Here is a 24256-nt window from a genome sequence, read left to right as displayed (position 1 = left end):
ACAGCAAATTCACTAACAAAAAGCACCAAAATTAGACAAATGGGACACTAAAAAGACCTCAGAGAGGACACTTGATTATAGTGTGAGCCGAAACAGGAAGGCGGACCAATGTCTGTCCTGCCTCAGTGAGGAGCGTGTGCATCAGGGACTCTGATTTTCGCCACTCTGAGTGCGTCCAAGAATGACCATGAATATGCTGCGAGTACTGATTTTGAGGCTACAAATACATTTTAGCAAACAGGTGAATTTTCAAATACAGACTCTGTGAATAATGAGGATCAAGGGTATATAAGACATGTAATAGAGGGACACGCACACTCTACAGTTTGTCTGACAGGTGAAGGAGGATCCAGAATAGACGAGGAGCAAAGGGTGCCAACCTGTGGACCTGCGCTGGCCTTGGGAGCTCAGGCCAGCCCTCCTGATAGTCTAACGGCTGTTCTCTTTGCTGCTGGGATCCGAAGGCTCCTGATAGCCCTGCCACGTCATATCCACTAAGAAATTCATGCCCTTCAAGCCTATTCTTAAACTAGACCAGTCGGGGGCTGAATTATTCCAGGAACCTCATGCTTGCAATGTCTCTGGAAGTCTTTTATTCCAGGACTGATTTATAATACCCAAGTAGATGAGTTGAGAGCAATTACGTAAACGCTGTTTCTCTGGGGTAGGGAAGAACGGTATGGTTTAAATGAAAAATACAGTGCCAAGTCAAACATTCAAATCGTTATGTGTAATTACAGGCCACAGTAAATCAATTTTACAAACGCAGTACCAATCTCTTCGTGTTCCAACACCCACGGGGTCAGGTTGTGACAGTTTCGAATTCAAGAAGAGGCTGAAATAGAAGCGAAAGCGGGAATTGGGGTGTGTGATGTCTCAAGAGCTTGTCTTGAATCACATGGTGATTCAATCAAATATAATTAAGAAGCCAGGAGACCCTAAACCATCCGGTTGCTCTTAATTAACAACAACAGCAACAACAAAAGTCATTTGATTAGCAATGTAAGCTCAAATTGTGGAGTTTTTTTGAATGGTCATTAATGTGTATTGTTAGAGTTGACATTTAGATGGATGCTTTAATGAAAACAAGGACCAATTCACTAATCAGTAAATTGCCCTACTAGCCACAGTGCTGAGAATCTCCAGTTCTCATTCTTCTATCAAGGAACTAAGTTAAGAATTAGTCAGGAATATGTAATACATTTCCAATTAGTTACAACCCTTCTCCTGACACTAGAAAGAAAAGAAAAAAAAAAGAATGTTGCTTGATTGAGGCAAAGGTTCAGAGTTTCATGCTCAGAGAAATCCTGGCACCAGTCATGCATTTGGCTGGTGCTAAGTTGAGACCCTAATGGCAGTAGCTTCATGCATCTGCTAATGATGCCGGCCCTTGCCTACTCAGTGCCATTGCTTTTAAAAGCCACTTTGCCCTCTTATCGGGGAAACTTTAACCTCCAGCAACCATGAAGACTTTGCCTGGAATTTAGCTCAAGACAGAGTTAGTAGACAAGATTGTAAAATATTCCTTATTAGCCCCTTTCAAGTGATGGACCCACCTCTCCTTTGGATAAGTGTTGCTAGTGGTGTCAAGATGTAAAAGGATAATACCCTGATGACTTGTTCAGTGACTCTGACCGTGAATTGAGACCAGTGCTCTCAGGGGGGGCCTGGTTGCTCAGTCATGAAACCCCGGCTATCTGCCGTTCCAAACTTGGATTGCTTTGCTGGTACCCATGCTCTGTTAGCAGCCTGGGCGTCGATGAACACAGATGGACATTGTGTTTTGTAAGCCTAAGAGGTACTCCCTGGATAGGCATGTGAGCTGAGGTCCCCAGGTATAATTTGGAGTTACCTTCTTAGAAAGGGGTAGGAGGGAGATTTTGTCATCAAACATCTATCTTTCTGAATTTCTCCACCGCCTCTCTTCCTTAAACACAGTGACTAGAGCATTTTTTTACAGATACATTGGAAAACAACAAAGGAAATATCCACTTAAATCCACTCCTGCCCACTTGCTTAACTCAATTATTTTCTTGGTGTCATAAAAAAATAATTCAAATTCTGCAGCTTTATTGAAGCTGCTTTCTGGACATCAGTTCACTCTCTATGTGAGTAGAAATTCCATGGACAAACCTCAGGGTTAAGTGCATATAGATATAACTATACACATGAAAAGAAACATAATGCAGGAACGTAGAAGTTAACCCAATGCACAGGAACTTTAGAAATGGCTGGGCTGATCCCACAGTTCTTTGAGTTGGCTTAAACATCTGCTTCAGTGGTGTTAAATTATTTCCATGGTTGATGTCATTGGTTTTGATAGAATGGAATGAGAGGAGTTTCCTTTTAGGACTGCTTGAGTTGAAGTTAAATTTGTGAGTAAAATTCTGCTATTTTCTATAAAATGTACGTAGATGGGCTTCTGGTCTAACTTATTTCATAAATAATGACAATGTAACGTCAAAGAGCAGTTATCCAAAAAAGGTTTTCTACGGGATGACACCCAGTTTTGCCATTATAGAAACTGACAAGAGAGGACAAATGAAATGTCCCAAAGATTAATGCAGCTATAAAAGTCTGCCAGAAACATTCTAATTTGCTTCCTAAAAGCCCAAATGTTTAAGTGATAATGTGAAGGCAGACACATACATCTTTGCTCTGCCCAAAGGCTGAGCCGTCCTTAGAGTAATAAGAGCTGACACGGGTGACAAGGACTCAGGTTACTGGGAAAGCCTCTCAGGTACTTCTCCCTGCACCAGAATGCTTTCACTTCAGTGCCGAGTGGAGATGAGGTTTCGGGGGTGGGGGCGGGGGGGAGAGATTTCGCTGTGTGTATTTGTCAGCCCCGTTGTGATGTTCTTTGCGGCTTTCTCCTCTTCCAGGGTGTCCATTTGTTTGGCTTTGTTGCACAGGCAAGCATACACTTCGTCTTCCCAGGGAGTGTGGCTTCCTCCCGGGCTTGTCGGGAACTCCCCGTCCACCAACCACATCTTGGCTTGGTAGCATGTTCCCTGCTCTTCCCCCCAGAATGAGGTGGAGTCTGAAGCTGTGTGGGGGAATCATCTTCTGGTGTCCAGATGTTGTGAGCACTGGTTTTTCAAACCTTTGGACAAGAAACAAAGAGCAAGCATGCAGAGTTGAGGCATATAACCTTCCAGATTTGCTTTTAATCTGTTTCCTGAAGCCGGAAGGCAGAGCATGTTAATTTTAACCTTAGTAATTAATACTCTTCTCCCCTCACTCCCTACACAAATCTATACTTGGCCATAAATTGCGACTGGTGTTACTTTGTTGTTTTTGTGGTGGTGGTGTTTTTTTGTGTTTTTTTTTTGCATGATGTCACTGATCAAATATTCTGGTTTTGTTTGTTTTTCTAAAAAATGTATTCTTGTACTCCTATTAATCTTTTCTTCCCCAAAGATTCCCACCACAGGGCCCCAGATTACTGGTTGTGGTACCACAAAACCAACTAAAGAAGAGGAATCGGGGTCTAATGTCGTTTCACCACTGAGCCTTGCTAAAACGTCAGTTGTTTTTGTTTGTTTTTAAGCAAATGCCTGGAATATCCATACAAGTGGTGTTAGCAGAACTCTATTCTTTGAACATGGAAAGCCTTTAGGAGCAGTTCCTTCGATGCTCTGAAATTGGTGCTCTTAGAAGAAATTCTTGGGACGGCACCTGAAAGATGCTTGATGTGCAGGCCAAACCCAAGGGCGTGGACAGAAACCCTCCCCCAATAACTTTGAAACAATAGCTGCTATTGTATATTACAGCTGGCAATGTGTTGAACATTTTTTGCCTTTAAACTTGAAAATTATCAAACCATATCCTGCAGCAAAACTTAAGAATCGTATGTTGTAAGCTCGTAGACTGGTATATTCGCCAAAGGTTCTACTGATACTTCTGAATGTCTTTTGGGAGTAGATCTAGAAAAGATTGTTAAAATATACCATTAGCAACATACAAGTAGAATATTCCCTGTGTTTTCCCTTTCTTATTTTTTTAAAATATTTTTTTATTGATTTCAGGGAGGAAGGGAGAGGGAAAGAGAGGTAGAATCATTGATTGGTTGCCTCCTGCACACCCCTTACTGGGGATCGTGCCTGCAACCCAGGCATGTGCCCTGGGAAATCGAACCATTACTTCCAGGTTCATAGGTCGATGCTCAACCACTGAACCACATCAGCTGGACCCTGTGTTTTTTCTTACTATGTGGACATGCATCATACACCACCAGAGTAGAAAATTGGCCAGGAGCTTTTAATTTAAGAAAGAAATCCTAATATTTTAAAATCATATGCAAGTGCTTAGTCCCCTCATTCTCTTTCTAAAATTCCCAAATTAGAATGAGTTCTTTCTGAAAAGTTGAGTTGTGATAGCAATTGGATTGAGTTCTATCACATGAGTATCTAGAATTTGAAAAATTTACAAAGCACAAGTTTTTCTGCAAGAAGGACAGCTTCTCAAGTTAGAAATGGGGAGACTAGCTTAAGAAGAAGAAAGATTAAAATTGCAAATTATGTTCATGTGGCTGAGCTCATACGGTCCTGATGAGGGTGCAGAACCCAAGCTTGGGTTGAGAAGGCAGGTTATTTGGTTTGATGAAAGAGGATGACATTAGGAGTATGGGGATATTTAATGTCCTTTTTTTCTAAAATCAGTTTCAGCAGTCTAGATTCTAGGCTCCAGAACAGAATGCAAATGCTTGAAATAGATGGAAAAATGCAGTGTTAGCAATAAGTAATAATGGTCTGAGGAGAAAGAATGACTAAGAAAGGCACACAGAGGCCTTGAAGCCCACGAGGTCCTGAGGGCATCAGTATTGCCTATGGAAGCCTCACTCAGTAGAGAGAGCAGAGAGCAGCAGTCATCTCGGTTTGCTTATTGAGTTCACGACTCAATTTTTAACAACTAAACAACTGGGAGCAGGGCATGGCTCAGTAGTTGAGCATTGACCTATGAACCAGGAGGTCACGGTTCAATTCTGTGATTAGAGCACGCAGTGTGGGGCATGCAGAAGGCAGCCAATCAATGATTCTCTCTCATCATTGATGTTTCTGTCTCTTTCTCTCCCTCTCCCTTTCTGAAATCAACAAAAAAAAAATATTTTAAAAAATGACATAAAAAGGTATAAATTCAGCAACATTTAAATTTATTTTTTTATTAATTCTAATAGCTCTTTACATACATGTGAAAACCATTGATAGCACAGTATTTTATCTGCTAACAAAGCTGGGTGCACATAGGGACTCTCAGGTCTTTGACAACCCATGGGGCCCACAGCTCACAACTTGGGAATTACTGAATTATGTTGTCTTTCAGGGTGCTTCCAGCTCTAAACCACAGTTATGACTCTGCTCATAACAATAATTTTTAAAGCATAAGTTGCATTCAATGTGTAAATTTAAGGAGAGCAGAAAAATGTATAATGTGTCTTTAAAAGATCTCCATTGAAGTTTATTATGATAGAGTTTGGTATAAGATCAAGCTTCAGTAATCTGGACTGTTTGCTTATGGGGATCACTTCCCTCTTTGACAGTGATGTATAATACAACCTGACGGTGGACCAAGGCGATCGTTGGACCAGTTTCCCAAGCCTTTCTCTTTCTACAAACCCTGTTATTTGTCATCTTAGAAGGCAGAAAAAAAGTAGTTATACCTCATTTTCTTAAAAGAGCACTAAATATCCTGAAAAGTTTTTTCCTAAATCTTATTTCACTAATTACAAATTGAGACAGAAGTCAAAGATGGTCAAAGGAAATGGGAAATAAATAGATGTCCAGGCTATCAAGAAAATACTTAAGGGAACAGCACCCAGAGCCAGGCGTTGCATTTCCCCCTAAAAAGGCATTGGAAGGACTCACAGTAAAGATGCTTGGAGATGAAAGAGGAATCATGAAGTTTGCTGTGGTCAAAGGAGTTGGCTGGCCCTGATGGTATGACAGACTTCATTGCCAGATTATAAGACCCTCTGTGCTTGCATCACACATTATTTTTAGCTGCTTTTTCATATTTAAATTAGGCTTATTCAGTGTTTATTATTTATTTTTGAATGTATGAATGACCCCAAAATTACAGTATTCTGCTGACATATATACATGTACATGCGTACATACATGTGTACATGCCTGAACTTTCTTGTAGAGGTTTCTAAAAATATAAGCAGTATTGAATCTAAAGTGTACATAAGATTAAGTCTAGCTTCAGTTTTCCAGAGCAAAAGAGGCACGATTTTGCCTCTCCCGGTAATTTTTAGTCTGATTTTCAAAAAGATGAATCCATCCTGAAACACACAGGCCCTTTGCTGTCACCTTTAGGAAGTCACAAATACAATATGAATTTAGGACCTGAGTTCTGCTGGAACCTGCCCATTACTAGTATATGCTGAGATTTTTTTCCAAGATGTACTTCATTCTGCATCATTGGAACATGACTTTGGGGCAGCTCACAGGGGAATGAAGCGGTCAGCAAGCGAGAGCATTCAAAAGGTCTGCCTCTAGCTGGAGTCATCCTGGGGCCACTAACACAGTGCTGCCAAGCTTCTCAGGTGTCTCTCCACTACCTCTCCTCCCTTCTCCTAGGAAAAGGAGTTTATTTTTGCCTGATTATCAATTTTCCCTCTATTTGTCACCACTTCAGATGAGTTCTTCTGTTTAAAAAAAAATAAAATGGAGCAATGAGCCAACTGTCGATCCTGCGCCGCTGGCCACCTCTTTAATTCCACAGTCATGTGGCCTGTTTTCTTGCACTCTTCCTGCCATGGCATTTATTATTCCCTTTGCCACTTTATGCCAAAGTACTCCCTCACACAAAGCAACATTAAAATTGGCTTTGAGGTCACTATTACCTCTACTTGAAGATCTGTCTTCACCCCAAAGTGGCACTGTTGGCAGGTCGCCTGTTACCTGCTTCAGTCTCCTTCCCAGAGGTAGACAAGCCTGTTTCACCTCGGTTCTCTTTAAAGAAATCGGGCCTTTGCCCAGCATGACTTTGCTTTGATCGAGGTGTATGTCCAGCCTGGCTCTAATCCATGGCCCTCTCTGAAGATCAGAAGTGTAGTGTGAGACCGTTTGCTTGGTTGCTATGGCTGGGTGATCCTAAAGAGACATTTCTGAGTTTGGTGCCAGCTGTGGGAGTCTTTAGGGTTTAGACAGGGAGGGGCCTTTAGTAGAAAGTCATTGGGAAAAGGCCTAGGCACCTGAGGTATAATTGATGTTTTATTAGAGGCAGAGGCCAAGTTCATACCATATCCCCTGTGACTTCAGTCAAGCTCAGGAATGTGTGAAGAAATGGGTGTAGATTTCAATGAATAAATCCCTATAAGTCCCATTAAGTTAGGTAAACATTTAGTTCCATTCTCGGTAGCTAGTGGATTCCCTGGATATTCACACCTTCCCCAAGGATGCCCATCAGTAGGGAGGTGGCCTGGACTGTAAGGAAACTTTAGATGGAAAGAAGCAAATTGACTCCATCCAAGAATGAAATTCAGCTACATATGTGTGGTGTTGTCCTTAGCATATAAGGATCTTAGCAGTGTTATCACCCATGGCTATGGATTCAGTTACTGCTGCTAACCAGGCGGTTCCATCAGCTACCAGCTGTATATCTCGCTTTGGCAAGGTCCGTTTCTATGGTTTCAGGCTCACTCCAATCCTGGCTGGGAAGACGAGCACCATGTCCACTTGGGGCATACTTGGCTGGCACCATTCAGAGCATCCACCAGATATTCTGAAATGACTGCAAAGGTAGCAGAAAGCAAAGACATCTAAGCTGAAACATCCCAGCACTTGGGTAGCCCTAACAAAGTCTACCCAATTTTATGTAAATACTTAGACAGGCATGAAATGGATTTTCTGGATGTCTGGCTTTTCTTCCTATTGGTTTCTCTCTTCATTTTTGCTGCTGCTTCCTTTTTATTATTTTTTTTCTTTTCCTGAGGTTTTTTCCCCCCTCTTTTTCTCTTGCTAATTCTGATCCAACCAGGTAGCAATGCATTTTCCAGGGAGCCTTTTAAATAGTGTCTTCCATAGTCTATTTAGTGGAAATGCAAGCTGTTTCAGCCTGTCAGGGTCAAAAAAATCTTTTTTTTTTGTAACATTCCCTTTGCATATTTTTAAGTTAGATGATAATTCCTTGCCTTTGATAGACTCTACCCAAATTAGAAATTTTTCAGATTACAAATACTAAACTCAGCAGCTCCCCCCCCCCCCTTTTTTTTGTTGTTGTTGCTGAAGAAGTTTATAGCCCTTTTGCCTATAGCCTTTCCTATACAAGGCTGCCCTTCTGGCCACACAAAGCCAATTGGAAACATGGACAATAGCGGTGTGAGCCCATTGCTCTCAGGGCCTGGTTCATGACAGCTGACCACAAGAGCCAACCACACCACTACTGTCCCAAACATACTTTTTGAAAACACCCAGCCTTTTTGGCTCTGGTGTTTATCTTTTTAAGTGGGACCCAGGCAATCTGCTGGCCAGGTCTTTATGTGGGTGGTGCCCCACCACAAATGCAATTTAACAAAAAGCAGAACTTCCTACATGGGCATGTTGGGTCTGCTTCCCTAAAAAAAACACAGAAAGATTGACGCCATCAAAGATGTGCTGGTCTGGCCTCAGGAGAGCAAAGACCTTGCTGGAGGGGCTAGAGCCTGAGATGGGACTTAATGGCTCCCCTGAAAAGTGTTTTAAAACGCATGCGGTTCAGTTCCATGTTAGCCCCGCAGAGTCCAAATAAACTGGACCTGCCAGGAAGCGGCGCTGGGAGAGTGTTATGAATAGACTCCTTTTGTAAAGCTGTCACTTTACACGCCCAGAAAAACCAGCCGAGGGTAACGTCGGCTCCCTCGGCGTTGATTTTGGTCAAATCCCTCCCTTGAATGACCTCAATTTAATTTGGCTAGTTATGTGAGACGTGTTGCTTTTTCCTAGTTTTCTGCAAAAGAAATTAAACACGGGGGCCACGCAGATGTTGCCCACTGTGCGGAAGGGCTGGACATGCCGGTGGAAACCATGCCCGGCTTCCCGAGAGCACCCCGCTGGCTTCTGAATGAAAGCCTTGTTACCTGGAAGTGTTTTCAATATAAAGTTTGGCATCACCCTGTGGAGCCGCGGAAAGAATCGGCCCTTTCACACAGAGCTGCCTGTTCCTTGAGATCCGCGTTAGCATCGGGGCCCTCGCTAAGCCTGCGCCCCTTTGAGAGGGAATAGTCCCCTGATTCCTGGTGAAGGACTAGTCCACCTTCTTCTAGTTCAGCCCAGCAGACGTCCCTGCTGGCCAGGAAGTCCACCCTAACGACACGGGTAATGCCAGTTTTGTGTGTTTAAAAAATTGCCCAGCACATGTTTTTGCCACTCTTGGCAGATGGCCGCTTTGCCAAGCTGTCAAGTCTGTTCTAATTAATGGCCCGACTGCTACGAATCCTGATTTCTAGAGATCCCAGCCCATAAAGGCTAACGTCACAGATGTGGGCACTGTAGGTGCAGCCTCCCTGAAGAGACCCACCCCCCCAAGAGGTCTAGGCGGGACCCTTATGTCCACCCCCAAGGGAAGGACCCGGCCAGGCCTGCAGCCTCTGTGACCGCTGATGGAGTTGCGAGACAGCTAGCAGCTTCTCTCAGGGGTATTGTGGGTTCTTCTGTGGCCCAGACTCAAGGGGGGGCAATAACCTATTTCATTTTATTTTTATTTTCCAGTTCTCTCAGGCCAGGCACACCACAGCCCTTTGAAACGATCTGTGTCCCTTACCCCACCCATGAATGTGCCAAACCAGCCTCTAGGACATGGATGGATGTCTCATGAGGACTTGCGAGCTAGAGGACCCCAGTGCCTCCCATCCGATCATGCCCCCCTGTCTCCACAAAGCAGTGTAGCCTCTTCAGGAAGTGGTGGGAGTGAACACTTAGAAGATCAGACCACTGCTCGTAACACATTCCAAGAAGAAGGTAGTGGTATGAAAGGTGAGTGACGGAATGAGAAACAACTGGGAACAGAGCCCCCCTCTTTATCTGGAGTCAGAGGGTAAACGGAGAGGGAGTCAGCAAGAGAGAAGGAGCCCATGCCTTCCCCAGGCCCGTGTGTTGGGCTCTTCCGGGGCAGAGCTCCCATCCTGGGTTGACCATGGAGGAAAGGGCTCGGATTCCCCTTCCAGGGCTTCTTGCCAAAACCTGGGAAACAAGACCAGAGCGAGAGAGGTCAGCGCCCTTTTTAGTGAATTAATTTTTTTAATGCAGTGGCTTGCATACAATCAAATGAGTCACAGCCAGCGCTGGTAGGATCTACTGCTTGCACGTAGGTTGCTCAGCCTGCCCTGTCTGTAAAGATGCTGAGCCGCTCCAGCCTTCTACCTTCTTGGCCGTGTGTTGCCATAGCCAGGGAACCTTCAACAATGTAGCAAAACAAACCATAGGGTCTTTTTTTTTTCCAACCTCTCTCAATGCAGAACTGTAGCAGTGCTTACTTTCTCTCTCCCTTTTCCTTTGATATCCAAAGAAACCTTTCAACCCTTTTCTCTGCTTCTGTGGAAGGGATATGAAAATATCACTGGGAATCTGACAGTGTTTTTTAAGCCTGATAACAGGTTTGCATACAGATGATACAGGCCTTTTGTGCAGCATAAATAAATGTTCCTACATTGCCCTCTAAATCTACCCTCTTCTAAAAAGACTCATCAGGAGATAAAGATCTCCAAATTACCCACGATAGGTTCAAAGAGGATTCGTGTGTTCTGTATTTCTAGACACCAGCTATTCAAGGGTGGGGAAGTCCTTAGGGAAAGATGCTCATCAGAGACACACTAATAACAATTGAGGAGGGAGAAACAGTGACTAGTCATGTGTCTGGGCCTTGGAGGCTGCGGGGAGGCTCTGAGAACACTGCCTTTGCTGGCATTAGTAGTCCTGAGGTTTTGCTGTTTCTGATCTTTCCCTTGAAAAGGGTCAGTGTTGACATAGGAGGCTCTGCACAGAAGCCTGGCACAGAAAGATACACACAACTACCCAGGAAGGTGCCAGTTGTAAGAGAGCACTAGACTGAAAATGGAATGAAAGGGAAGCGCTGCCCATCCCATCCCATCCCCGGTGGGCCCTGTGCTGAGTGTCCAGAGCATGCGGGGCGTGTCCTGATGTTTTCCTATAAGGATACCAATGGGTCTTTAAACGTGTTTACAGGCTCCCTGTAAAAGTGTTTACAATGGCTCATTTGGGCATGAAGGGGATATGTGTCCTCTCTCACACACACAGTTCTCAGGGAAATGTGCCATAATTTCGGAGATGTAGCAAAACCCATTTCTGAACTTATGCTACATGGCTTTGTGCTCACGCAGCTGAGCCCCAGGGGACGGGTCGCAGGTGAGGCTGGGCCATGCTTTGGGTTAGCCAGCAGGGCAGCTGTCCCTGGGGCAGCGAAGTGCCTGAGGGGCCAAGGCGGGCAGAGGCAGCCGCTGCTCTGGACCAGACTTTTCCAGGCAAAGGGGAGTGTCCGGAGGACATGTTTCCAAGCAGTCGCATGTGTGGTTCTAGCTGGTGACTGTGGGAAGGAGGCCTTGCCTTTGTATTGAAGGGCAAGGAAGGTCCGTGAGAAGGCCGTCCGCCAGGATACAGACCTCTCCCCGAGAGGAATGCTGGTCCCATGGCTCTGTATGGGAGGTTTGTTTGCTTTTTTTCCTTTCGTCCCTTTACTCCCCCTTCTTTTTCTTTCTTCTTTTCTTCTTTTGGAAGCCTTTTGCACACCTTAGACATTCTCTCAGAGTAGGCAAAGGTGTGCTTGCTCATGGCCTGCTGGTATTTTGAGCTGAGAAATGAGTAAAGAGAGCATGTTTTTAAAGAGAAATAAATGAAATAAAAATTGCATAAATGTCCTATCCCTGTTCTAGAATAAAAGCCAAAATATTCCGGAGTTCAAGGCCTATCCCATATACTGTATACGCTTCTTCAGCGCCTTCCTTTAGAGTTGATGAGAATTGTCTCCTTGGAGCTTCTTCCATCAGAAAAATGACACAGACAAGATCTGACATCCAAGATTTTCTTTATCGGCCTGAGGGCTCCTGGTGACTGGGTGACTCTCTTCCGTGTGTGCCCACCATCTGCTGACCTATTGAGCTGCTCTTCTCCCAAAGACTTGGATTGGGATTTACAGTATAAAGCCCTTAGCAAAGGAAAGGGCAAAACATATTTGAAGGACGAAACATGAGAGATAAGGAAGGATTCTATTTGTGGGAAAAGTATATCCTCAGTAGAAACGTCCATGCCCGAAAACAGCAGCATCCCCCAGCTGGGCGCCAGTGTTTGTGAAACCCGAGTGCCCCTCCCCCAGCCCTGCCTGGACAGGTCCTCACGGGGTGGCCAGTGCTGGGATGGCCTCCCGGGACAGTGCTGGAGAAGCAGCCTGCACAGGCCTGGCCCAGGAGTGTGTCATTTGATTCCCAGGTCCAAGAGCAGATGCTGGTTTAAATTTCCAAATTTAATTCCTATTTTCTGAGAAATGAAATATGAAATCTGATGAAGTGCTTTTAAAAAGAGCCAGCACTTCCTTACAGATTCACAGCTCTTTTTTCTTGTGACCAGGCCCTTTGGCGGGAGGGTCAGACCTTTCCTGCTGCTCGCTGGTCCACCTCGGGACGCCATCAGCTAATTGCTGTTTTTCTAATTTTTAAACACCCCATTTACGGGAACAACAAGGAAGCTATAGTAGAATTTGGAGGAGTTCCAAATCTCCAAGGGACGCATGTCAGCCCTCACCCCACACCTTGGGGAAAGAATAAAAAGTCACCATAATTGAGTTTAATTTAGTGTGAATTCATCGTTCTTGCCAACAGCTTGTGCGTACCTTGCTGAAACACTGCGTTCATCCGTTTCTCCCTTTTCATCTAGACAGAGCAGCCAGATCTGGCTATGAATTGTCCCTGAGGAATGTGCCTCTCGGGTCAAAAGTGTGAAATAAAGCTCACGGCCCAGCATTCTTGCTCTTTTTATTTTTTCGTAAACATCGATCTCACCCTTTTTTTGTCTCCGCATCAGCACTCCCTGCCAGGGATTCTCACTAAATTCTCTCCCAAGTAGACCAGCTCCTGCTCACAGAGGATTAGCATCATCTGCCGGCTTTGATTTGTTTTTCCTTTTATAGTAAATAGCCATCCTGAGGGTTTAAGTCAGCTCCGAAGCATGATTGGCTGGCCCTTGGGGCAGGGATCTCAGAGGAATGCCTCAGGCCAGGGGAAGAATGGGATCATCTACTCATTTAGAAATTAATGGGCAGAAGTGAGATCCTGAATGGGAATAGGAAAGCTTCCCTCTTTGGCATTCCCTGGGGAGGCTGCTGCTTTTACATGTTTGGACTAAATATGCTGGTTGTGGTTTCTAAATTCAGTTGCCCTTGTTCTATACAAAAAACGTCCCCGTGGCTTCTCCCAGGGGAACAAGTCTTGACTCTGAGTCGGTACTAACCCCTTTTCCTCAGCATCACGTGAGTGGAACTTTCTCTCTTACCTCTTTCGTGCAAAGCCCATGGGTGGCCAAGAGGGGAAAAGAAGACATTTCCATATTTTCCTAGAAAGAAGAGAAAATGTGGAAGAGAAATCCGTTTGTGGTAGAATAAGCATATTCGCCCTCATATTAGCAGCGTGTCCTCAGAAATGTAGAGACTCGACAACTGAAGACTTATCCAAAGGCCAGGGCTGTTGACGGGTGATGTGGCCATGTGACATGGAGCAGAGAGAAGGGAAGAAAGATGGATTAACAGGTTTGTTTTGTCCTCATTCAAGTCAGTTGGCTTTTTTGATCACCTGCTGAGAGAGGCTTTGGACTAGCTGTTGGGGAGACAGAGGCGGAAAGAGATTGTTCCTGCATTAAGGGACTCACTACCACCCGAGAAACAAACATACCTGATGCAGGTGCACAGCTGTGAAAACATCTGTCTTGGAGACTTGCTCTGGATCAGGGTTGGTAGCAAGAAGGGCCCTAAGTCAAGTAGAGGGAAGTCAAGGACAGTTCCCAGAGGAGGAGAGGCCTGGAGCTGAGTCCCCAAGTATGATTAGAGGTCAGCCAAGTATAGGAGGTGAGGGAATGGCAGAGGGAACAGCAAATGGGAGAGCATGAGACAACTTGGCCAAATAGGTCTGATAGCTTGAGTGTTAAGGACACATGGGAAAGGGGTCTGTAGAGGGAAGAGCCAGATGCTAGGCTTCATGAAGGATTTTGCCTTGTGTGCTGAAGTTGGTAGAAGCTGCTGAAGGAATTTCAGCAGTAGAATGACCTGCTTACATTTTCATACTAGAAATAGGACCCTCGCAGCAGCGTGGAGGATAAATGAAAGTGAGAAGGAGACGGGGGATTCTGGATTTGGAGGCCAACTGAAAGGTGGAAGGAATTTCAGTCATTGAGGAGGAACAGGAAAATGGACCAAGGCAATTGGCAGTGAGAATTCGAAGGAGTTCTTGGTGAAATGAATGTACACTAATGGAATGTCGACTGATGGAGTGGGAGGAATCTAGGATGATGCCCACGTTTCTGCCTGGGGCATCTGTATGGCCCATGGTGTCATCTATAGCAAAAGGTATATAGGAGAAGAAAGAGTTTGGGGGGAGAGTGTGGGGCAGGCTGAGTGTGGAACCTGTAGAACATTCCAGTGGAGGCGAGCCAGCCAGGACCACAGTGGACCATGCCCTTCGCTGACCCTCCCTTTTAAAGAGCCCTGGCTTCTCTCCTCACCTGCACAGTTTAAACATTATGCTTATCTGTATTGAACTTCATTGGGGGACTTCATTCCAGATTTCTGGCTCGTGAAGCCCATAGCTTTGGGCCTAAAAGTGAGACTTTCTCGTTGCAGTTGTCAGTGTGAGAGGGATAGAGATTGGAGGTCTGTTTCTTTTGATATGAGCTTCAGCCTCACCATTACAAATTAACTGGGTACACCTATGATGTGAGGTATTATATTAGGACAAAAATATAGAGGTAACTGAAACTGTCATGTGGTTTGGATTCAGACATGATAAAGGTCAAAAAGGAGCCTTGGCTCCAGTAACCTTGATAGAAACAGCAATTAAGAGTGGAGCAGACCAGTGACTGTGGAAATATGCTCGGTTTGCCTTTGCTAAGGAGTTTTTTTTTAGATGAAAATTATGTAAACATATTTTTCTCCATAGCGAAGGAAATATATTGCCTATTCTGAAATAGCTGGTTCGTGGTTTTGAGTTTTTTTTCTTTTGAACCTCTGCCTGCCCCAGAATGAAATTAGAAAAATTATTAAGAAAAAGGAAACTGTCAGGAGCCTTTGTGAGAAGGCTGGGAACACAGCACGTCTGAGGGTCATAAAGGGGAGTGCTGGAGAGGGAGTGTTATAGCTCCACACGTTTGACTGGGACACTTTTCAGCATGGCTGTCATGGAAACGAGTCACTATTTTCTGAATGTTGACTTTCTAGGCACTTGAATTTCATGTAACTTAGAGGCCAGGATTTAGTAAATTTGCTTTACTTTCTCTGTTCTCAAATGCCAAATTATGACCTGCACTGATAGGTCTTAATGGGCCAGATTTATGCTACCTCTTTCAGACAGGCTGAGAGCTCTGATGCCTTTGAAAAGCAAATCCCCAAGACTCTCTCACATTCTAAGGTCCTGAGACTTATAGGCAGCATTCCTGACCAAGTATGTGATGTGCTGTACATGCAGGCATGCAGAGGGCAGCTTTTGACACAGAACCCAACTGCTATTTAATGATGCAAAGTTGGCTCTGTATAGAACCTATGAACATCATAGCTCATGGAAGCTGCGAGGAGAAATTTGGTCCCTCCTGTTTGTATTAAACCCTTGTGAGTATTTTACCCCAAAGTAGGCCATCTCTGTGCCTTCTAAGTTCTACACATGCTCCCCATGAGCATGGAGCCCCTCCCAGAGGCCACTGCGGACACATTCCAGGGTCAAGGAGCATGCTTACAGCTCCACAGGGACCAGAAATCAAGGCGCCTTCTTTCCTTTGCTCAGAAGCTGGGACAGAATTGGGCGTCTTGTTCTGCTCTGGCCAAAAATACAGTCTTCAGTAATCTTGATGGTGTTGCCAGACTTCTCTTCATTTTAGAAAGGAATGTTCTCAACACTGAAGAGTTAGGCCCTTGTTACCCCTCAGTTGGCGGCTTTCCTCTTCTCTCCCTCAAAGACCAAGGATGCTGTCATATCTTGGAAGAGAGTTGTCTGAGATTAGCCTGGCTCTCTAATGGGAATTTCTCTTCCATCTTCAGGTACCAGGCCCACCACAGGTGAGGCCTCATCTAGAAAATGAGGCTATTCATGTTCCTCTCTTCCAGGGATGCCTTGCTTCCTATATTGGGCCTTTCAGCAATATCGATGCCATCATTCTCTCTTGTGGGGCCTCCTTGTTGGTGGGGCAACATGGCCTGTTGACCTGACTGGTATTTGTAGCCATTCCCACAGCAGGCATTTGAGAAAAGCAGCCTGAGTTCTAATGGGAACCCAGCTTCTGGGTGAGCTGTTGTACACACCGCAGAGCCTCTCTGTGGCTGAGTCATCCAAACTCTAAAAGGGAAACAGAAGTCAGCGTAATTGGAAACTTCATCCCATTGGTAAAGATTAGCAGGTAAATACAGAGCATATAAAAGATGGGTGTAGCATTATTATCAAAAATAGCGAGAAGATTGACTGCAGAAAGATCTAGAAGGAGCTTCCCAAAGGATGGACACTGGTACAGGGGCCCAGTGTCTGCACATGGATGGTGGTGCTTTCTCCCAGAAACCTCCTACCCTTTGCTCTTATCTTCTCAGTTTTCTTCATGGGCTTCTCTTCCCACGCCTTCCCCTAAAAGTCTGGCACTCCCAGGGCGTCCCCCGCCACCCTGCTATTCTCACTTCATGCTCTTTCCCTAAGTGGCCTCACCCATTTTCACAGCTAAAATAACCGCCATGTGCTACTGACAAGGAAAATGGTTGTCTGACTCCGACCTCTCTTCAGAGATCTTGAGCAGTTGACATCTCCACCTGCTGAACCAAAGGCAATGGCACTCAACTGATCTAAAGTGGAGTCCACCATCTCTCCCTTCTCACCCCAAACCTGCTGCTCCCCGTGAATTTTCTGTCTTCTCTGTATTTTCTATCTCCCGAAACCTGAATCAAAGGAACCATTCTGATTAGGCTCCTTTCTCTCTCTGACTCCCTATTCTTCCCTTACCTTCAAGGACTATCAATTCACTTCCTTTCCTTCTCTGCCACTGCCCTCCCCAGCTATCTCCAAGGGCTTGGACTCATCTCCTGGACTCCATTCTCACAATCCTCCAGTCCAGCTTCTCCATTGACAATCGTCATCTTTCTAACATACTCATCTGACTAAGCCTCTACTGCTCGATTTCACCAGCTTCTCATCACCCACAAGATGAAGTCTACCCTCTCTGTTTCAGCATTACTGATCTCAGTCATCTGACCCCTGGCTATTTGCCCTGCCTTATATCTAGCCATTCTCTATCATTCACCCAAGCATTCGCTTGACCCCAAAAGCTCTCTTAGACATGCACTTTGCTTATACACTGTTCTGACTTCCTGCGATGGCTTCCTCAATACGGTCTGCCCAGTGATTCCAGTTTTACTGCTACTGTGAACCTATCCCTCACTCCCCAAGCCAAGCTCTGTGCCCCCTGGAACTTTGAGTAGATTTAGCATTTGTTCTGCAGCTATTATAATTTTTTCTCTCCAGATTAAAAGTTCCTTGATGGCAAGGACATGTTTTCTTCACAGAGCTTGGCTTCCATAGCAGGCATTTAATAAATGTGGAGTGAGCAAATATCAGGATGCCCATACCTGGCAAGGAAGTCATCCCAGCATATAGCAAAACATCTCTCTCTCACAGACTGCATAAGAGAGTGACTTTCTAGTCTGGGACCTCCACTGGAGTGTCCATCAGAAGCAGCCCAGATGAAGCTTAAATGGCAGTGTGCCAGCCAGAAATGGGAGGCCAGGAGGCATGCACGCCTTCAGTCACACATCAGCTCCTGCTTCTCCCCACTTCTCTGTGTCTACCAACCATAGCCCCAGCTTTGCAGAATGAAAAAAGAAGGTCTGAGGTTATGCTAGGTGGTTTTCAGCTTTGCATCTAACCATGTGGCATCTGGACCATGAGAAAGGACCTGAGCTTTTAGTTAGAATTCATTTCTGACCAACATCTTACAGCATCTAGCATCCAAGTATTGGAATGAATTCCTGGCTTGGGAGGAATCAAATAGGGAGGGCACTCCGTTCTCTGGTTTGTTTCCCTTTTAATGGTGTTTTGTTTTCATCCTTGGCAAAGGAAGGTGCCTCGCCGCCAACCAGCGAATGAAGGTTAGTAGGCTATGTTCTTGAGAACTGGGATTTCCTCTTCTTTGTTCATCAGTTCACATTGCAGGAAGGGAGGGCTGTTTAAGCTCCCAGCACTGAGCGAGGCACTGAGGTGCTTGCTGCACAAGTAGAGTCACATGTACCTGCTCCAGAGACTAGAGCCAAGAAGAGCTTACACTTCCCACAAACATATCCAGAAATAAGGCTTCAGGAAGGCCTACTTCTCCATGCTCTGAAGTGGTGTAGGAACCTTTTCTAGAAAAGGAGCTCCCAGTGACCTGCATTTTGACAATAGGAGTGAGGCAGGCTCTTTCTTTCCTCTAACCAAGGCGATTCTGGCTGTCAAATACTTTTATGGAAAGGAACTAGCTCTGATTGAACTGAGACTTGCCAAGACTTGTACCCCACTCTCCCCGACTCAAAACACGACATTGTCACCTTGGCTTATAAAGCACCCAGTTTAAAAAATAATAATAATAAAGCACCCAGTTTTCAACATGATTTAGTAGCTCAGTATTCTGTTTGTTTAATCATAAGTGGATTTTGCATGATTAAGCTATAGGGCACCCAGTGAAAATTGGGCCCAAGAAGTTGTTCCATATTGTTTTGTGGTGAATTGGGCCCAAATGTGGCATAGGGTTACCCAGACTCCTTTGAGTCATGATCATTGAGTTTTCTAAGCAGCGACTTGGGGCTTTTCAATGATGTAAGTAGCAAACATGAACCCTGGTAACAAAGCGGTAACATGTCATTGGCCTAAAAGCTGGTGCTATAGTTATTTGCTGCTCACTCTGCAGAACTATGAGCATCGTTTTAACTGCAACAAAAACACAGTGAAAATAAAATCTGGTAAAATAGCTCCAGGATGTCGCAGGAGGAAAAGCACCTTCTGGGCTGGCATGTCCTGGACTCTTTATCCAGTCGCAGTCTGAGTTGAGGAGGATGTAAGGGGTTGGTACTATGTGCCTGAGGAAGACCTGTCTCTTTGTGATTAATGATGGTCCCAGAGGGACTCCACTTGTCAGAGTAGAATGAAGGGCTCCAAGCACAGAAACAAGTGATTTCTTGCCTGAGATGACTGAATCTGTTCTTAAAATGCCATTGGATACCCAATTCTATTTCTCCAGAAATTCTCCATCTTTGGACTTCCTGTTACTGCAAATCAAGCGATTACCTCACCATACTACCCTCCCCACCTATATCTTTGAGTTTCAGGAGGTCACCCCATATCCTCATTTCCTAAGCTTAGGTTTGGTTCATCTAGGAGGCAGGGCCTGATTTCAGAGTAGGCCAGGCCTCTTTAATGAACCCCAGTTATCTGCTTTAAACATTGAAAAATTGGAAAGTTCACACTTGTTTTGGAGTGTTTGTGGTCTCTGTCAGTGCCTCAGAATAAAGCACTTAGCAATAGACAGTGTCTTGCAATCAACATGGTTAGGAATGGATGGTACTTTGTAGAAAGCATGAATAACTTTTACCAGTGCTTCAGCATTTCAGAGTACTTTGCAGTCACGTTTACTCAGCCCTCCCACTGATAGACTGTTTGGTCCTCATTTTACATGAAGTTGATACAATTTAGGAAAAGCTGGGGCTTAGAAGACCTGGTCCTCTTCCCATTTCACCACACTTTGTGATCTAGAATTAATGACTTCATTTTGCCGTCTGTCAGGGGTCGGAGAAGATTATTCTAGAGACTTCTCAATTTGTTCTGGTTGTAGCAAGGTAATAATTCTGTGGATTTTCAATAGTTACTATTAATTTTCCTAATTCTAGAATCCCAAAGTTGGGGCTTAATTTGGATGTGTTTAGGAATTTCCATTATCCTATGATCTAGCCAATCTTGGGACCTTTCAAATCCTGATATATAAGTGGTTGACATTCAAGGAAAATGTCAGAGGCATCCAGATGCATCCCATAGCTTGGAGAAATGGGCAGTGCACGTGCGCGCACACACACACACACACACACAATAGTTTGGAGTTCAGTATGCCCTTTTCCCATGGGAGTATAGGAAGAAAGGAGAGTGATCAGGCTAAGAATGGAAACAACTCCATCCGTGGTGGTGATGGGGTGTCTTAGCTTCCTGGTTTTCCTCTCATTGGAGAAGCGTAAGAAACAGCATGTGGAGATCTGCACTGAACCTCAAAAGAAATTTATCTTGAGGACGAAGACTCATCAAACATAGTTTTAACATTTTAAGTCATTTCTTTCCAAATCAGTAATGAAGTAGTCTGGCTAAAGCAGTTGCCAGTTTTGGGGTCATTTCCTTTTTGGAAATCTTACAGAAGCTATGGATGTTTTTCTGCCAGAAAACTACCCATATATTCACAAATTGGGATATAATTTTAGGGAATTCCTATATGCCCTGAAGCCCATGGACCCCAAGTTAGCAATCCCCTGTTCTAAAGTGGAATAAGTGAGTCAGTGGGGCTAGACCAAGAAGGTCAGTGCTAGACCCAGACTTCTAAGCCCATAATTTGCTGCCAAAATTAAACTAGTAACATAATTTTTTTTCTTTTTTCCCTCTGACCATCACCCTCTTTTTCTTTCTCTATCCCCACACCTTTTGTCATCTCTTCTCGTGCCCTCTCAATGTCTCTCCCCACCTCTTGCGCATCTTGCACCGCAGATGTTCCAGCCTGGTTAAAAAGCCTCCGCCTTCACAAGTACGCTGCGCTGTTCTCCCAGATGACCTACGAGGAGATGATGGCCCTCACCGAGTGCCAGCTGGAGGCTCAGGTACGTGCTCCAGGGACCATCCCCTGAGAAGGTGCCCTAAGTGGAACTTGAAGTTCAAGGCCAAGACAGAGCTTATTTGGACCCATTCCTAGACCTTCCCGGTAGCTGTCTTCTTTGAGGTATTGCCAGGTTCTGGCCAGGGTTGCATGGTGAGTAAGGCTAGGGTCTTGCCTTCAGGGTCCAGTAGGAAATGGAAGACAAGTAGATAACTACAGGGCAAATGAGGGCAAGATAGAGTATCATGAAAAAGGTATAACCTAAATACGCTCACTAAGTTCAAGGGTGCTAGGGAGGAATCGGTAGCATCTCCTAGAAGTGGAACATTTGACCAAGGTCTCAAAAGAGCCTGTGTCTGCTTACGCTTTCCTTTCCTCCTTCCCTCTGTCCAACCAGGGTGTGTTTGGGGAATGATAGAACGGTTGGTTGGTTGTCTGTTGTCCAGTCTGGTTACAAATCAACTAAGTTCGAGTAATTACTGAGCAGAAGCACCAGGTCACGCCTCAACACTTGCACAAAAAGCATGTTCTGACTGGTCTTAGCTGAGATTGGCGTAAGCTGCACAATATTTTTTCCCTCTAACCACCTTCAATAACGCAGGACAGTTATTGAGATGGGATTCCCTCAGGTCTCAGATTTCATTTCCCTTCTGCGTACCACAAAGGACAAAGTTCCTCCTTCCTTCTAAGGCATCTTCCCCCAAGTGCAGTTGCCAAAGTCCAGGCCAGTCAACAGACCCCCCCTGAAACTAAGCATGTTTCCTACCACGCTGTGCTCGAGTAAATAGATCTGACTGATGTCTTTGTTTCCCTTGTTTAAAATGCTATTTGCATGTTTTAAATTGACCTCGGTTTCCTTTGAGTAGTGATTTAAAAGAATTAATGGTCTGAACAGGCTAATAGTATTTCCCCTGCAGGAAGAGGAGATTGTGCCATTTGGGGCATAGCTGGTCTGAACACATACCTCCCAGCAGATCGCTGGACTCCCGGTACACATCCAGTTCCCTCAGTTAACCTCTGCTGGCCTGGCTGAATACCAGTATTGAGATGCAAGACAAAACCCAAAGTCACTGCACATTCTCCGAGAATGAAAGGCACTCGTTTCAACTTCCTATTGCTTCTCCCACTGCTTTTTCATCTCGGTTGCTCCTTGAGATCCCAGGAATTGATGAGAACCGCTTCTAAGAGCATTTTTTGTCTTTGGGTCATAGTTGAGAAAAAAATCTAAGTCATCAAAGTTGTTCGACTTCAGGGGAAAAAAAACAACAACAAGAAATAATTGATGCAGAGGGCAATGCCAGAGGCCAGCACCAACTTTTCAGAGTGATTTCATTCACTCTAACCCAAAGTCAAGGCTAAACAGAAATATGTCCCTGGTGCTTCATCTTGAGAATGAGTTCAGTTGTCAGTTGACAACTTAATTTTCCTAAGTAAAGGAGATGTCGCTGGGGTTGCCATCTTTTTCCTTTTTTAAGAGGAATGCTATGAAGTTGTAAGAAGTTTGTATTAAAGACCTGATTTCAGAAAGAACCTCCTATTTGGAAATTTGCAGTATGTATAGTTAACAAGTGTTAAACTAAACCCTTCGGCTCATCATTGCTATACAATTAAGAAAATAAGATCCACCACCCTGTGAAACCTAATCATTTACCTGAAGTGAGGACTGAATTATAGGTTTAAGTTTCCTGACAAAAATCGCCTGCGTGTTGTGACACCAGGTGAGACCTGTTCTGGACTTCACATCTTCTCGAGATGGGAAACAGGAAAGATTTGAGGAAGCCATGAGTATCTCTATGGGGTTGGAACTCCAGGGAACCTGGGAGGGAGCCTGGAAAAGAGAAGTGTGAGACTTAAAAATGATTTATAAAGATTTCCTGGCTGGTTTGGCTCAGTGGGTAGAGCATCGGCCTGGGGACTGAAGGATCCTGGGTTCAATTCTGGTCAAGGGCATGTATCTCAGTGGCAGGCTCCATCCCTGGCCTTGGTTGGGGCACATACGGGAGACAAAACAATAGTTGTGTCTCTCTCATATTGATGTTTCTCTCTCTCTATCTCTCCCCCTCCCTTCCACTCTCTCTAAAATTCAATGGAAAAAAATACTCTCAGGTGAGGATTAACCAAAAACAAACAGCCCTAGCTGGTTTGGCTCAGTGGATAGAGCATCAGCCTGCGGACTGAAGGGTCCTGGGTTCAATTCCAGTCAAGGGCACATGCCCAGGTTGTGGGCTGGATCCCCAGTAGGGGGCGTGCAGGAGGTAGCTGATCATTGATTCTCTCTCATCATTGATGTTTCAATCTCTCTCTCCCTCTCTGAAATCAATAAAAATATATTTAAAAACAAAGAAGACTGTGAAGGAATTTCATGCGGGGTGGGGTAATTGACTATTTCAGCTTTCTCTCCCTCTCCTGAAGGTTACAGCAAAAGACACAGGCTCAGGTGAAGCCAGATGGAGTTAGACTATTAAGCAGGAAGAGCTTTCTAGCAATAGGTGCTAACGGGAGAGACAAGTAGAGATCTACTAGTCTGCAAACCTGTAGGAACAAAGCAAACAGTAAAGTACTAAATAGCCTCCCAGTCTCTAAGCTAATTCTTAAAAATGTTTTTTTAAATATAACTTTCATTCAATTACAGAATGTTACCAAAGGTGCAAGGCACAAAATTGTCATCAGTATTCAGAAGCTCAAAGAAAGACAAAACCTCCTGAAGTCTTTGGAAAGGGTAAGTTATTCCCGGCCGGAAGAACGTTCCCACCTTCATCACGGGGAATGGACCCGGGGCAAGTGTCACTGGCAGACCTGATAGAGTATGTCACGTTGTTTCCTTATCAAAGTTAGGGAAAATGACATGATTTTGAAGCGAAGCCTCCTGGTTATTCATGCTTCCATGTAACCTGACTACTGAAATGTACTTGTTCCCGGGGTCCAGGCAGCCTGTGACTGGCCATCCCAGGCACAGAGGAAGTGCTGTCAAATGAATTCTTTGTGTACATTCCCCTCTTCTGCCTTTTGTGCATGTGACGAGATTAGAGAAGGGTTCAACCCCCAATCAGAGGCTGAAATCCTGACAAAACAGTGCAGGGAGTATGCAGTCCTGCCTCATGGCTGCTCTCCCCCTCCACTCCCAGGGAAGGACCTGGGTTTGAGGAAAGCTGCCCCAGAGAGGCCAACACCAACAGGTGTGCCCCAGGTTCCACTAGAGGGGATCAAAGTCA

The 24256-nt window shown here is 44.8% G+C and overlaps 1 protein-coding gene across 2 annotated transcripts in view; it reads left to right on the top strand.

Annotated features, from left to right (window-relative positions):
- SAMD4A (sterile alpha motif domain containing 4A) overlaps positions 1–24256 on the top strand; it is a 221150-nt gene that overhangs the window by 163148 nt on the left and 33746 nt on the right. The window contains exons 4-6 of one of the 2 annotated variants that reach the window (XM_080643316.1): positions 9693–9956; positions 20939–21048; positions 23677–23763. In XM_080643316.1, the coding sequence (XP_080499442.1) occupies positions 9693–9956; positions 20939–21048; positions 23677–23763 (461 nt within the window). The remainder of the gene's footprint in view (positions 1–9692; positions 9957–20938; positions 21049–23676; positions 23764–24256) is intronic. The other variant, XM_080643317.1, reaches the window with a different exon arrangement.

Source organism: Plecotus auritus (assembly GCF_963455305.1).
Source record: "Plecotus auritus genome assembly, chromosome: 1".
Taxonomy (NCBI): Eukaryota; Metazoa; Chordata; class Mammalia; order Chiroptera; family Vespertilionidae; genus Plecotus; species Plecotus auritus.
Note: the sequence above shows the minus strand (reverse complement) of the source record. Positions and strands in the feature narration are given on the sequence as shown.